General features: G+C 36.2%; 1 protein-coding gene across 1 annotated transcript in view; it reads right to left on the bottom strand.

Annotated features, from left to right (window-relative positions):
- Positions 1-5,473: 5,473 nt before the first annotated feature.
- Positions 5,474-16,398, bottom strand: part of LOC123547472 (protein mono-ADP-ribosyltransferase PARP14-like) — a 111,068-nt gene continuing 100,143 nt past the window's right edge. The window contains exons 28-29 of the mRNA XM_053551711.1: positions 14,704-14,826; positions 5,474-14,281 (exon numbers count right to left, since the gene is read on the bottom strand). Coding sequence (XP_053407686.1) covers positions 14,112-14,281; positions 14,704-14,826 — 293 coding nt within the window. The 3' untranslated portion in view covers positions 5,474-14,111. The remainder of the gene's footprint in view (positions 14,282-14,703; positions 14,827-16,398) is intronic.

The following is a 16,398-nucleotide window of genomic DNA, read 5'->3' as shown; positions in this document are numbered from 1 at the left end:
GAAGTTTTCTTCGGATAGGCTGCTTCCAGTAGCTGAAGGGTATAGAAGACCCGTGTTTTCTCTTTATCTTGGTTAGTCATTGCATATTACAGCTGAAACTCCGAAAACCGGACCCTGTCCGGACCAAGTCAAAAGTCCGGCTTTCAGAGAATTCCTGTTTTTAGAGGGTTTTGCACAAGTTTCTGTGAGGATTTATATATGTATATTCTTATTTATTTCATTTGACTTATCATGTCCAATGTCTTTTAGTTTTTTATCTTTTCCCAAATCTGCATTGTATGTCTATGTTATATATTAAAACTGAATTATTTCTAACAAAAAACATCACTTAAAATGATACTTTATAATAAAAAGAATGCTTTGCTCCTGTAAGTCATTGAACACGCCTACAACATCTTCGTTTTTGTCGTGTTGAGCGACCTGTGAAAATTCCACTTTTCTCTATTTTATTATCACAGCAGCGTTGTTTGTGCCGTGTGGCGGCCGTAAAAAGTCTACCCGTACATTGAATCAGGGCTGTTATATTTCGATCTTCTCAGATCGTTCAGCACGACTTTTATGTCGTGTTATTAGTACTGTTTAGTTTCTCAATATGACCATTTCGGCCCGGGTGGTTCCAATACTCCCGCTTTCATAGACTTGGGTATTGCATAATCACCGCTTGGATATGGTGCCTGCTTTTTAATTTTGTCTTTTGACAGTTCCTGTGATACGCAGGCTCTATAACCTCAGATCCCCTTCCTACATTCCATTTTGTTTAGTTCTGCCCATTGTTTTCTCGTTTGGGGCAAACCCTTTACTTTATCTGGGGACCAAACGCGCTCTTCATGGAATTACACGCCTCAACACGTGTATTATTGAAGGTTCCATGTTCACCGCCGTTTGAATACATCTGCGGATGTCTTTAAATTGCTTTTTGTACTTTTAGCATGTGTAAATGTTGAATTCTGCTCAACCCGGGGCTAGCGGGCTTGGACGGTAGCATGCATTTCCACTACCGTCCATGAACAGGCTCAATCAAACCGAGCCTGCAACATTTTCGTTTTTGTCGTGTTGAGCGACCTGTGAAGTTTCCACTTTTCTCTATACATGTATTATGTAAATATCGATATTTAATAATTAATACCATTACCAATAGTAATTAATAAGAATAAAAATCTTTTTCATATTAAAAATTTTATGAAACGTCACCTGTACACAAATAGACCAATTAACTTCTCTCTATTAGATTAAAATGTTTTGCGCTTTATAAGGTAATCTTTTATATACAAACACACAGATGAATGTGTTCACACAATACTTAAGTTACATTTTTGAATGTTAGTTGGTGAACAAAAGATTATCACCTGCTTGAGATTATGTTTTTAAAATCAATTAAAAAAGTGTAACACACATTAGTTTTGACACTTACTGTCCGGTTGTCAGAGGATTTTTTATATATAATATTCCTTTGTGGCCATGAAAAATCGTCCGGTTTTCAGAATTCAGTTTCCTGTATTCAGAAAGCTTTTTCAGAAATTGAACTTATAAGAGAAAAACTTGGGACTTTGAAAATAGCCCGATTTTCAGACGAATCCGGTTTTTGGAGGGTCAAGTTTTCGGAGTTTGTACTTTATCGCTAATTTTTAGAAGAAGGGGTCTGCGTCAATGTAATGTTCATTTAAATAACGGGGACAGTATCCGCTCAATTGACAAAAACAACGAGGACTGTATCATGGTACATCGTCAGAGGTATCCCTTTTTCTACACACAGTCTTATTACCTTTATAGTGCTTCCAGTTTTTGTGAAACGAAAGCAATGGTTAACACACAAAATTCCTGCTTTTCATTTTCTTAACAAGGAATTTCTAATGAACTCGCATGGTTTCGTTCATACATAAATGCAGAACATTCCAGAGTTCACAATGTTCAATAGGGTAAAGTTGTGTACGCCAGTTTGTCATATGACGTGACGTCAGGACGTTTTCTCTTCCAACAGCCGCTGCTTGTTGACGATTTTTTTAGTTTTGGAAATCAACATTGGATCAATTATTTTTTTTTTTTTTTTGTTGGATTTAACGTCGCACCGACACATGATAGGTCATATGGCGACTTTCCAGCTTTAATGGTGGAGGAAGACCCCAGGTGCCCCTCCGTGCATTATTTCATCACGAGCGGGTACCCGGGTAGAACCACCGACCTTCCGTAAGCCAGCCGGATGGCTTCCTCACATGAAGAATTCAATGGATCAATTAAGATGTGACAGGAGTAAACAAAGCATAGACCACTGTATAATAATTTCCATTTGGGTATTAAATATATGGCTGTGCTTAATTAAAAGTGCGTGTGGTGGACTTGTTTCACAACAAATCTATATATATTTTATACCTATATGAAAACCACTATATCGCGATTTATTTCTGTTCCCTTCTATTTATTTGCGCGAAGAAGGGCACAGAGGGAAATAGTAGTCATATTTCAAGAATGCGCCAACCCTGTATGAATGAGTAGATGATTGACTGTAACTTAAACAAGAGGACCAAAGGGTCCTAGGTCGCTCACCTGAGAACAGCATCATCAAATTTAATGAATATCCTGCTTAAAATGCTAATTTGATTTGACTGGGTGACCTAGTTTTTGACCCCAGATGACCCATTTTCGAATTTGACCTAGATTTCATCAAGGCAATCATTCTGACCAAATTTCATGAGCATCAATTGAAAAATACAGCCTCTATCGCATATGAAAGGTTTTTCTTTGATCTGTCCGGATGAACTAGTTTTGACCCCAGATGATCCATATTCAAATCTGACTTAGATTTCATCCAGACAAACACTGTGATCAAATTTCATGAAGATCAAGTGTAAAATGCAGTCTATATTGTATACACAAGGTTTTTCTTTGATTTGACCTAGCGACATAGTTTTGACCCCAGATTACCGATATTCGAACTTGACCTAGATTTCATCAAAGCAACCATTCTGACTAAATTTTATGAAAATCCAGTGTAAAATGCAGCCCCTATTGCGTAAAACAGGTCTTTCTTTGATTTGACCGGGTGATCAAGTTTTTGACCCCAGATAACCCATATTCTAACTTGACCTAGATTTTGCCCAGACAAATATTCTGTTCAAATTTCATGAAGATTCCTATAAAATGAAGCCCCTATTGCATACACAAGGGTTTTCTTTGTTTTATCCTAGTTATCTAGTTTTTGATCCCAGATGACCCATTTTCGAACTTGACCTAGATTTCACCAAGGCAACTATTCTGACTAAATTTTATGAAAACCTAGTGTAAAATGCAGCTCATATTGCGAACACAAGGGTTTTCTTGATTTGACCGGGTGACCTAGTTTTTTACCCCAGATGACCCATATTCAAACTTGACCTATATTGCATCCACAAAAACATTCTGATCAAATTTCATGATGATCCAGAGTAAAATCTAGTCCCTATTGCATACACAAGGGTTTTCTTTGTTTTGACCTGGTGACCTAGTCTTTGACCAAAGATGATTTATTTTCGAACTTGGCCTAGATTTCATCAAGGCAATCATTCTGACCAAATTTCATGAAGATCAATTGCAAAATACAGCTTCTATCGCATACACAAGTTAAATGTTGACAGGCGACAGACGCCGGACATCGAGAGATCACAAAAACTCACCTTGAGCTAAAATTTGTTACAAATGAAAAGAACTGGAAACAAAGATGAAACAATCAAAGGAATATACTGGGACGCAACTTGGGATGGTCAGTGACAAAACACCACTGAGGAGTGTTATCCTTTTTAGCTCGACTGTTCATAGAATAGTAGAGCTATTGGACTCGCCCATGCGTCGGCGTCCGCGTCGGCGTCCCGATTTGGTTAAGTTTTTGTATGTAAGCTGGTATCTCAGCAACCACTTGTGGGAATGGATTGAAACTTCACACACTTATTCACTGTGATAAACTGACTTACATTGCACAGGTTCCATAACTCTGTTTTGCTTTTTTTACAAAATTATGCCCCTTTTTTGACTTAAAAATTTTTGGTTAAGGTTTTGTATGTAAGCTGGTATCTCAGTAACCACTTGTGGGAATGGATTGAAACTTCACACACTTATTTACTGTGATAAACTGACTTACATTGCACAGGTTCCATAACTCTATTTTGCTTTTTTACAAAATTATGCCCTTTTTCGACTTAGAATTTTTTGGTTAAGGTTTTGTATGTAAGCTGGTATCTCAGTACTCACTAATGGGAATGGATTGAAACTTCACACACTTGTTCACTGTCATGATCTGACATGCACAAAGCAGGTCCCATAACTTTATTTTGCTTTTTTACAAATTATGCCCCTTTTTCAGCACAGAAATTTTTGTTAGTTTTGTATGTAAGCTGGTATCTCAGTATCCACTAATGGGAAAGGATTGAAACTTCACACACTAGTTCACTGTCATGATATGACATGCAGTGCAAAGGGTCAATAACTCAACTTTGCATTTTACAAAATTATGCCCCTTTTTGAACTTGGAGTTTTTGGGTTAAATTCTTATATGTAAGCTGGTATCTCAGTACCCACTAATGGGAATGGATTGAAACTTCATACACTTGTCCACTGTCATGAGCTGATAAACACTATGCAGGTTCCATAACCCTATTTTACTTTTTTACTAAATTATGCCCCTTTTTCGACTTTCTTATTCATTCAAGCGACAAGGCTGTTAAATAGTCGAGCGTTGCTGTCCTCCGACAGCTCTTGTTTTGTTAGCACTTCTCAAATTGAAGACATTGCGATGACCTAATTATTACGTTAGGTCATTTGATGACTTCTCCAGATTTTGTTGGTGAATGAACACCCTGGGAACCACCGACCTTCGGTAAGCCGGCTGGATGGTTTCCTATCAATCGAAATTTCCAACCAACGACGGAAATGATTCGAAGTCAGCGACCTTAAGCACTGGGCTAAAACGTTTGAAAAGAAAAAAAAACATTAAAATGGGAACATTTGCAGTTGTTTTATTCTTATGATTATTTTACTCAAATATGTTGTAATGTTATATGTTATAATCTACAGAGTTTAGTGTTTTTTTCCCTAGAACATTTTCATTGTTTGTTGATGTACTTTCAAATTCTAGTTCGCATTGTTACAATTTACCTAGAATTATATACATTTTATGGCTATTCTTATTCCATCAGCAGTTAAAACATCTAAAGAGTCCGCATGACTTTCCTATATTTGAGAAAAACCTGGCACCAAATTTAGAAGTTGCTAGTTATTTAGGTTTAATGTTTGGAGGGTCAAGGGACAAACAAATGTACAGTACAAAATACCGCTTTTGTAAAATCATTGTGTGACTATGATTTTTTTTCGAAAAATATGTAACTCATACTGTCATTCTACTACATACATCATAGCATGGTTTGTTAAAATTAATAGAACAGAACAAGATATATAGCTAGCACTGCTGCACACACAACGTTTAGACTTATTTAAACAAAACGAAAACCAGATTGTGAAATTTTATTTAATCAAAGAAAACAAAATCATGACATAAACATGGTGATTATCGAGCTCTGTTATGAAAATATTTCACAATATTTGTTATATCAGTTTATATTGTACGAAGTAAACATCATAAGTAAAGACATCGATATCTTGGAATGTGCTGTTTGGTCAGATACGTACCTTTATGTAACATTTAAGACCACAGCTGTTACATCACAAATATCCTGTATCTTTAATGAAGACTGGTTAAAATGTATAAACTTGAAGAATTCTACCTTAGCTTAACAGATTTCTTATTTCTCAAAAAGTTACTAAATGATAAATAAGCAAATCTGATCTGAAATGCACCTAGTTTTTGCTTTACAATCAACAAAGTAAGACATACAAGGCAATACTTTAAACAAGAGGACCATGATGGTCCTGAATCGCTCACCTCTTCCCACACGATCCAGTTTTGAGAATGACGTCGTTTTTTCTATTATTTGACATAGTGACCTAGTTTTTGAGCTCATATGACCCAGTTTTGAACTTGACCTAGATATTATCAAGATAAAAATTCTGACCAATTTTCATGAAGATCCATTGAAAAATATGGTCTCTAGAGAGGTCACAAGGTTTTTCTATTATTTGACATATGGACCTAGTTTTCGAAGATACGTGACCCTGTTCTGAACAGAGAGGTCACAAGGTTTTTCTATTTCAAGACCTACTGACCTAGTTTTTGATCGCAGTTGACCCAGTTTCAAACTTGACCTATACATCATCAAGATTAACATTCAGATCAACTTTCATACAGATCCCATGAAAAATATGGCCTCTAGAGAGGTCACGTTTTTTCATTATTTGACCTACTGACCTACTTTTTGAAGGCACGTGACCCACTTTCGAACTTGACCTACATATCATCAAGATGAACATTCTGACCAATTTTTATGGAGATCCATTCATAAGTATGGCCTCTAGAGAGGTCACAAGGTATTTCTATTTTTAGACCTACTGACCTAGTTTTTGACCGCACATGACCCTGTTTCGAACTTGACCTAGATATCATCAAGATGAACATTCAGACCAACTTTCATACAGATCCCATGAAAAATATGGCCTTTAGAGAGGTCACAAGGTTTTTCTATTATTTGACCTACTGACCTAGTTTTTGATGGCACGTGACCCACTTTCGAACTTGACCTAGATATCATCAAGATGAACATTCTGACCAATTTTCATACAGATCCCATGAAAAATATGGCCTCTAGGGAGGTCACAAGGTTTTTCTATTATTTGACCTACTGACCTAGTTTTTGATGGCACGTGACCCACTTTCAAACTTGACCTTAATATCATCAAGGTGAACATTCTGACCAATTTTCATGAAGATCTCATGAAATATATGGCCTCTAGAGAGGTCACAAGGTTTTTCTATTTTTAGATCTAGTGACCTAGTTTTTGAAGGCACGTGACCCAGTTTCGAACTTGATCTAGATATCATCAAGGTGAACGTTCTGACCAATTTTCATGAAGATCTTGTGTAATATATGGCCTCTAGAGAGGTCACAAGGTTTTTCTATTTTTAGATCTATTGACCTAGTTTTTGATGGCACGTGACCCAGTTTCGAACTTGACCTAGATATCATCAAGGTGAACATTCTGACCAATTTTCATGAAGATTTTGTGAAATATATGGCCTCTAGAGAGGTCACAAGGTTTTTCTATTTTTAGACCTACTGACCTAGTTTTTGATGGCACGTGACCCACTTTCGAACTTGACCTAGATATCATCAAGATGAACATTCTGACCAACTTTCATAAAGATCCCACAAAAAATGTGACCTCTAGAGTGGTCACAAGCAAAAGTTTACGGACGGACGGACGGACGGACTAACGCACGGACGGACGGACGACGGACGCTGCGTGATCACAAAAGCTCACCTTGTCACTATGTGACAGGTGAGCTAAAAATACTACAAATATTTCCATGTATCATTAATGCCATTCTTTAATTGGTGACCACTTAAAGCAGATTTAAAGTTCAACTGACGTTTTTTTCCAAGCAGAAATCACCTCCAAATTTTCTACACTAAACAAGATTAGGGAGTGCAGTTTTCGTATAACCGCAGGTAATTTTTCATCTAGATTCAGAACAATCGACTTAATAACTCAAAAGAAAACATTCAAAACTTAAACTGTAAACACAAGAACAAGTTGATAGTTAAATCATTTTATACTAATATAAATATTTACAGCGGTGAATTAACACAGTTTACCATTAGAATTATTATATACGAACAACCTCATGCCATATTAACGAAAATATACGTTAAGTGATTCTAATTCTAATGAAATATAAATTAGATATTTTACAATTAAATATTAATTACAGTTCAACGAATAGATATAAGTTACATGTTCTACGATCAATTCACCAAAAAAGGTTCCGAGTATAACGTAAATCAATCATAATCCGCAAGACACGATAACGACAGGAAAACAAAAGAATAAATTTCACTAATGTGACAGAATACACCAAGGCCGAGAAACTGGTTTATGAAAATTATCACAGAACCAGAGTAGTTTGGAAGGCACTACTGTTTTATTATGTACTAATTAGACTAAAATTTCAAAAACAATTTTGCTCCATTATAACACTGCGTCATTTTTAATGCATACCACATTCAGTTAGGTATTTCAAATACTTTATGAAATAATGACAAAAGTCTAACAGCAAGAATCATATTCAAAGAACTCATCCTTCAAAACAGCACTGTGCAGGAAATGAGGATGTCTAAGTCTTTACATACAACACAACACAGCGAAATAGGGGTACAAGTAAATTTGTTTTAAGTCCTTCCATACAGCACTCCACAGGAAATGAGGATGTCTAAGTCTTTACATACAACACAACACAGCGAAATAGGGGTACGAGTAAATTTGTTTTAAGTCCTTCCATACAGCACTCCACAGGAAATGAGGATGTCTAAGTCTTTACATACAACACAACACAGCGAAATAGGGGTACAAGTAAATTTGTTTTCAAGTCCTTCCATACGGCACTCCACAGGAAATGAGGATGTCTAAGTCTTTACATACAACACAATACATGGAAATAGGCGTACAAGTAAATTTGTTTTCAAGTCCTTTCATACAGCATCCATCATCGAAACAGAACTATTTGTAAACTTAATTTTAAATTCCTTTCATACAGCAGTTAACAAGAAAATAGTGATACGTGGTGTAAACTTTCGTCGACACTCCACATGAAAACAGAGATACGTGTAAATTTATTTAAAAGTCATGTTTGTTGAAACAAAATGTATTAAGATAAAATATACAACACTATACTTTTTTAGCTCATAATCCTCTGAACATACGTCAGTTGGTAACGTTACCCCATATGAGTCGTAACAAGAAAGTGCGTTCACACTTCTTGTTTATAAAACAGTATATTTACGTTCTGTTTTAGAGTCATCGGACTTAACTCGTAGGTCAAAATATATCGAAAAAGAATAAGACTAGAAAAATACATATTCCGAATATGATAAATATTTTAATGAAATTTTCTTCAGAATAAACAAGACGCGTAAATGAGGCAACAACGTCATTTGATGAGGCCCTTGCATTCCGGACATTGTGTTAAAAGACGTTTAGTGAACATGCATGAAGCGGTTCGTTAGAAAAAGTTATTAAAAGGTTTTTCTTTCTGCGTCTACCTCTGGTAGTCTCAAAGCAGAGTACATGTAATTTGAAAACAAATCAGGTGTAAACGGATGTTTCTTATAAAGTTTGATAAACATCTATATAGAGGCTTTTAAGAAATCACTAAAAACTGTTCTTTGCTTCGCCCTGGCAGTCCCTGAATACAGTCAAGCAGATTCAACTGAAATAAAATTGATAATGGTCCATACATGGTTCTGGTGAACATCCAGAAGTCGGTTCATGAAAACACGCCATATTATTTTTTGTAATTCATTTAAATCTCTGACGACATCTAAATGGAGCCAAACAGGCGAAGTTACCTAAACACTTTGAAGAAAGATCTAGGCAAGAATGTGTCTGACAAAGTTATCATCTTATTCATGTCATGCAGTTGTTTGAAATAAAACGTACCCTTACGACGGGTGCCGGACACAGAAAAGGAAACTGCCTGAAAATTGTGACTGCGCATTAGTCTAATTCGCCTGCAAACGGAAACGTAATAAACAAGAGCTGTCGGAGTACAGCAACGCTTGACTACTCAACATCCTTGTCAATATAATTAATATAAACGTCGAAAAATATGAAACAAGAGGGCCATGATGGCCCTATATCGCTCACCTGTTATCATTGCACTTGAGGTCAAGAAGGTCCTCAGAAAAAATATCTAAGTCCAAAGGACAGGAACAACAAAGGGAAGAAATTTAACCAAAAAGAAAAAAAAATCTTACAAGGTATAGATATGTTAAAATACACCTAAAAATTGGAGGTACCATCCATGTTTTCCCTACGGCCAATAATAAAAAAGTTACTAAAAATAAGCTATTTGTACTAACGTAAAAGGGAAGTAATTAAAAAAAATTGTAAGTGGACAAAAGAAGGATCTGCCAAATAAATCTGTTGACATAAATGAAATTTCAGATCAGTATCTTCATTAGCTATGGAGATATAACAATTTTAATTTGAAATAAAGGGAGGTAATTTGACATAAAATCAGTCCATAGTTATCTACCCTGATTGTCTCAGTCCAACTAATAACAATAATGAAATTTCAAATTAGTCTTGTAAGTACTTACTGATACAAATCCATTTTGATTACAATCAGGGGAGGTAATCAGATATAAAATAACTCTGGAAACTATGATTGGATCTGATTTGTCATGGAATCCAAGATTTATTGTTGTTGAAGATATTTTGGAAGTTTGTATCAAATAAAACCATAAATGAAGTCTCTATTTGGCTGCAAAAGCCAAAATAGCCAATTTTGGACCTTTAAGGGGCCATAACTCTAGAACCCATGATAGAATCTAGCCAGTTGAAGAAAGGAAGCAAGATCTTGTGGTGATACAAGTTGTGTGCAAGTTTGGTTAAAATCAAATCATAAATGAAGCTGCTATTGTGCAGAAAAGGTCAAAATAGCTAATTCTGGCCCTTTCAGGGGCCATAACTCTGGAACCCATTAAGGGAACTAGCCGGTGCAAGAAAGGAACCGAGATCTTATAGTGACACAAGTTTTGTGCAAGCTTGATTAAATTCAAATCATAAATGAAGCTGCTATTGTGCAGACAAGGTCAAAATAGCTAATTCTGGCCCTTTCAGGGGCCATCACTCTGGAACCCATAATGGAATCTCGCCAGTTCAAGAAAGGAAGCGAGATCTTATCGTGATACAAGTTGTGTGCAAGTTTGGTTAAAATAAAACCATAAATGAAGCAGCTATTGTGCAGAGAAGGTCAAAATAGCTAATTCTGGCCCTTTCAGGGGCCATAACTCTGGAACCCATAATGGAATCTGGCCAGTTCAAGAAAGGAACCAAGATCTTATGGTGATACAAGTGTGTGCCAGTTTGGAAAACATCAAATCATGAATAAAGCTGCTATTCTGCAGACAAGGTCAAAATAGCTAATTCTGGCCCTTTCAGGGGCCATAACTCTGGAACCTATAATGGGATCTGGCCAGTTCAAGAAAGGAACCGTGATCTTATGGTGATACAAGTTGTGTGCAAGTTTGGTTAAAATAAAGTCATAAATGAAACCACTATCGTGCAGACAAGAAATTGTTGACGGACGGACGCACGGACGGACTGACGACGGACGTCGGGTGATCACAAAAGTTTACCTTGTCACTATGTGACAGGTGAGCTAAAAAAGCTTGAAAAAAAATTAAAAAGCAGAGTTGTGGAACTTATACAGTGCATGTCAGGTCATTACAGTGGACAATTATGTATTCCCATTTGTGGGTAACGAACTACTAGGCTTAGCTTGCATACAAAAACTAAATCATCACATGTTATGTCAAATGGGACATATTTAAAAACATCGCGTTAAAGTTAGACCCATGTTGTGCAATGTCAGATCATCACAGTATGTGAAGTTTCAATACATTCACATTAGATGGTAATGAGATACGCTTACACACAAAAACTAAAACAAAGACTTCTTAGTCGAAAAAGGTGCATAATTTTGAAAACCTGCAGAGTACAGTTATGGAACCTGTGCACTGCATGTCAGATCATCAAAGTTAATTAGTGCGTGAAGTCTCAATCCATTCCCATTAGTGGTACTGAGATAACAGCCTATATACAAAAGCTTAACCAAAAATTTCTATGACGAAAAAGCGGTATAATTTTGTAAAAAGCTAAATGTGTTATTGAACCTGTGAAATGTAAGCCAGTTTATCATTGTAAGTAGGCGTGCGAAGTTTCAATCCATTCCCACAAGATCAGCTTACATACAAAAAAACTTAACAAAATCAGAAGGCCGACGTGGACGCCGACACATGGGTGAGTCCAAGAGCTTTATCTATTCTTCGCATAGTCGAGCAAAAATGAATGTTCTATTCAATGAAGCCCTTCGTGACAACTGAAACCAAATCTGTCTCCAGAAAAAATCTAAATATGCATCTTAACTTGAAAAGGTTAACAATATAGTCAACAAAGCATACTGTTAAAATGGAGGTGTATGTGTACAAAACTAGAGATGCTTTTGAGAAAAGCGCATGTCTCCCACAACTGCCCCTATGAAAAATGTCTAGTGTCTCTAGATGGCTTAGATGAGTGGATCCAATTAGATGGTCTGGACGAGTGGATCCAATCAGTAATTCAAAGGACCATAAATCAAAAAAGCCTGGGCGGATTTGGCTAGCTATCGAACCTGGCTAAGGCCTTATGGAAAAACACATTTTGTTGAAGTTTGGTGAAGTTCGGATGAGAAATGTTCGACTTAGAGAGCGGACAAGAGTAAAAAGGCAGATTTTTCAGTAATTCAAGGGCCGTAACTCCAAAATGCCTCGACCGATTTGGCTAGTTATCGAACTTGGCCGAGGTCTCATGGTCAAACACATTTAGTTCCAGTCTGGTGAAGATCGGATGAGAAATGTTCGAATTAAAGAGTGCGGACAAGAGTAAAAAGGCAGGTTTTTCAATAATTCAAGGACTGTAACTCCAAAATGCCTGGATCGATTTGGCTAGTTATCTAACTTGGCTGAGGTCTCATGGTCAAACATATTTTGTTCAAGTTTGGTGAGGATCGGATGAGAAATGTTTGAATTAGAGTGCGGACAAGAGTAAAAAGGCCGATTTTTGATAATTCAAGGGCCATAACTCAAAGACGCCTGGACCGATTTGGCTAGTTATCGAACTTGGCCGAGGTCTCATGGTCAAACACATTTTGTTCAAGTTTGGTGAAAATCGGATGAGAAATGTTCGACTTAGAGTGCGGACAATCTTTGTGACAGACACACACACACACACTGGAGTAAATCAATATGTCTCCCACACCACTGTGTGGTGGGAGACATAATAACTTGCACAATAATAAACAAATATTATCATCGATTTCTTATGACATTTCATTGAAAACTAAATGAAGGAAAATTGTAATACGTAAATATCAGAACGTATATGCCTACATTATAACATGCATGATAATAATGATTTAACTAGAAAGTAACACGGATTATTTTGATAATTCTTAATTAAAATCTAAATACAGACACAAAGAAAACATTAATTGTCGTTCAATATACATTTAACTTTTACAAATATTAATGCACCCCCCTCTACCACCCCCGCGACAACAAAACAACTATCATGTGTATATAAACGTCAAAATGTTAAAAGAAAACCACACTTGCAGTTAAGTTAACAAGCAATCATCTGTCAAAAATAGTACTGATCACACTAAAACTGACTGGGATTTTCACAGGCTCATATAATTGCTGACTTTATTTTATCAAAGTCATAAAAACATTTTGATTTGTTTACTTTTCACATGTTCTGTTAGCATGTGTCAAAAGTCGATTAAGTACTGTTAGGTCCGTAATAAAAGTGTACGCTTTATTTTAAATTTCTAGTTTTACTTGTCTGTTTGATAAATATTGGTGTATTTCAACAATCTGCACCAACAGGCAAGACTGAAAACTGTATGTAGCTTCGGGATTATGGACTTCGTTTTTTGTAATGTAAAATGGTTGCAAGAGGTAATTATTTTACAATTTTTCATCTCCAATTGTTCTAATTCATATAAAGTAAAGTACATTAATCAAATTTATATATATGTTAAAATTCTCTATCGTAGTAGGGCAACCAGGACAGAAAAATACGTACAGTAAAAATCTATGTATTAAGATCTTAGTGAATATTAGTATGTCTAACTGATTAGACATTAGAGTTTCAAACAAACCTATAACTTGATAAAACTCAGGTTGGTCACATAAGTATTCGGTATATATTTACTGATACATCATATAAGAGTATCCATTAACTAGTGAACTAAAAACCTATCTGTTAGTCATGTTTTACAACCATAATGTACAAAATCAAGTACACTAAGACAACAACGTAATGACACGTAGCTCCGACATTAATTTATAACTGCATCACAAGCCATATTTAGTAAATGTTATACTTGTATTTATTACTAGAAAATGTTGTATGCAAAATATGTAATCTGTTCATGTGGTAAATGTTATGATGTACGCAGGGTATGCCTGTGTGTCATTAAATATGACAAACTCCATCGGGTTTTGTAGATTATCAACAGCGCAATCATACAAGATAGTGGGATCTTTGGTGTCAACTGCCGGTAGATACCTCATGCCTTTCTTGCCTTGACACATTTGACCTGTTAAAGTGAAAATAAAAGATACTTTTAAAATGTCGTTTTATTACAATGAGAACAATCTCGACAAATGCCGAAACTGAATGTTTAACGGTTTTTGTCAAGTATACAGAAATAAAAGGTGCGAGCATGAAAACGTCATGAAAAGACAGTTGCTGTCAGATATAGCTTGTTTAGCTAACTATTTCTAAAAATGAATATTACCGTAGGATTTTTTTTTATTTTTTGCATTTCCTAAATGATTAACGTTTTCATTAGTGATAAAAACATGAACTTCACTAAAATCATCGTCTTAGCTTGGTTTCCAAAAGGTATATATGAAAGAAGTGACGTTACAAGATCTGTTCTAGAGGAGTTCTTATTAATTGTTTCAAGGGTTCATAATTCAGAAGTGTTGCAAAGTAACATAGTTACAGAACACTTACCAGACAAAGTTTTGACAAGAAACATGTATCCCTTGCTACCGGCGCCAGCACCAGACAGCCAACCTCGTGCGGAATATGACGCATTACCAGCAAAATATACCCCTTCTCCGTACCATGGATCACCTAGAAAATGAAATAAAAAATTAAAAATAGTTTTAAAAAAGCAAATAAAATGTAGAATCATTCTTGAATTGAAAAAAAAATAATAGAGAAACAGTGCATATCTATATGAAGTAAACAAATGAAGTATGAAGTGACGATAAGAACTATGACAAAGCAGGGTCATCTTCGTTATGATAAAAACTATGACAAATGATGCATGAGCCATGTCATCACATATGACACAACAAGAGGGTCATGATGACACTGAATCGCTCACCTGAGTAATATGAGCAACACGTTTCAAATGTCAAACTGATGCTAAAATATTAAAAAAGTCGGTAGGTCACATTCATAGTAAATGCAATTCAGTTTTATTATCGGTGTGCAAAACTGTACATGTCATCCAAATTTCAAGGCTGTATCTTAACAAGAGGGCCATGATGGCCCTATATCGCTCACCTGAGTTTAATTGCTTTCTTGAAAAAAATTCTTTGCTAAAGCTAAACAAATAACCCCATGGGGTGGGGTCAATTTGACTCCGGAGGTAATGATTTGAACAAATTTTGTAGAAGTCTACTAGGCAATGCTACATGTCAAATATCTAAGATCTAAGCCTTCTGGTTTATTTTTAGAAATTTTTTGAAGATTTTCCTATGTAAAATCAAGTGACCCCTGGGGTGGGGTCAATTTTGACCCGGGGGTAATGATTTGAACAAATTTTGTAGAGGTCCATTAGACAATGCTACATGTCAAATATCTAAGCTCTAAGCCTTCTGGTTTATTTTTAGAAATTTTTTGAAGATTTTCCTATGTAAAATCAAGTGACCCCTGGGGCGAGGTCAATTTTGACCCCGGGGTCATGATTTGAACAATTTTAGTAGAGGTCCACTAGGCAATGCTACAAGTCAAATATCTAAGCTCTAGGGCTTCTGGTTTTTGAGAAGAAGATTTTTTAAGATTTTCCTATGTAAAATCAAGTGACCCCCGGGGCGAGGTCAATTTTGACCCTGGGGTCATGATTTGAACAAACTTGGTAGAGGTCCACTAGGCAATGCGTCACACCAAATATCTAAGCTCTAGGGCTTCTGGTTTTTGAGAAGAAGATTTTTAAAGTTTTTACTTTTGGTTGCCATGGCAACCAGAATTCTGTATGGAATTCAATTCTTTGAATAATTTTTAAAGAAGACCATCCAAGGAACAACCCTGTGAAGTTTCATCAAAATTGGCCTGTTGGTTTAGGAGGAGATGTTGTTTAAAGGAAAGTGTGGACGGACGGACGGACGACGGACGGACGGACGGACGACGGACGGACGGACGGACGGACGCCGGACGGTGAGTGATCACAATACCTCACCCTGAGCACTTTGTGCTCAGGTGAGCTAAAAAGAGGGCCATAATGGCCCTAAATCGCTCACCTGAGTGGAAGAGAACATATGCAATACTTAATCAGATCTGTGTTACTGCCAATAATAACTGTGTTCAGTGATAATCCAGAGGGTGACTGTTCATAACCAACAGGATATCATTTCTATGGCAAGCAAAATTTTAAACATTGCAGACCTTTTTGACTCAAATATGACTTCATTTATCAAT

This window comes from Mercenaria mercenaria, chromosome 9 (genome assembly GCF_021730395.1).
Source record: "Mercenaria mercenaria strain notata chromosome 9, MADL_Memer_1, whole genome shotgun sequence".
Lineage (NCBI taxonomy): Eukaryota > Metazoa > Mollusca > Bivalvia > Venerida > Veneridae > Mercenaria > Mercenaria mercenaria.
The sequence above is the reverse complement of the archived record's forward strand: the minus strand, read 5'-3'. Positions and strand labels throughout refer to the sequence as shown.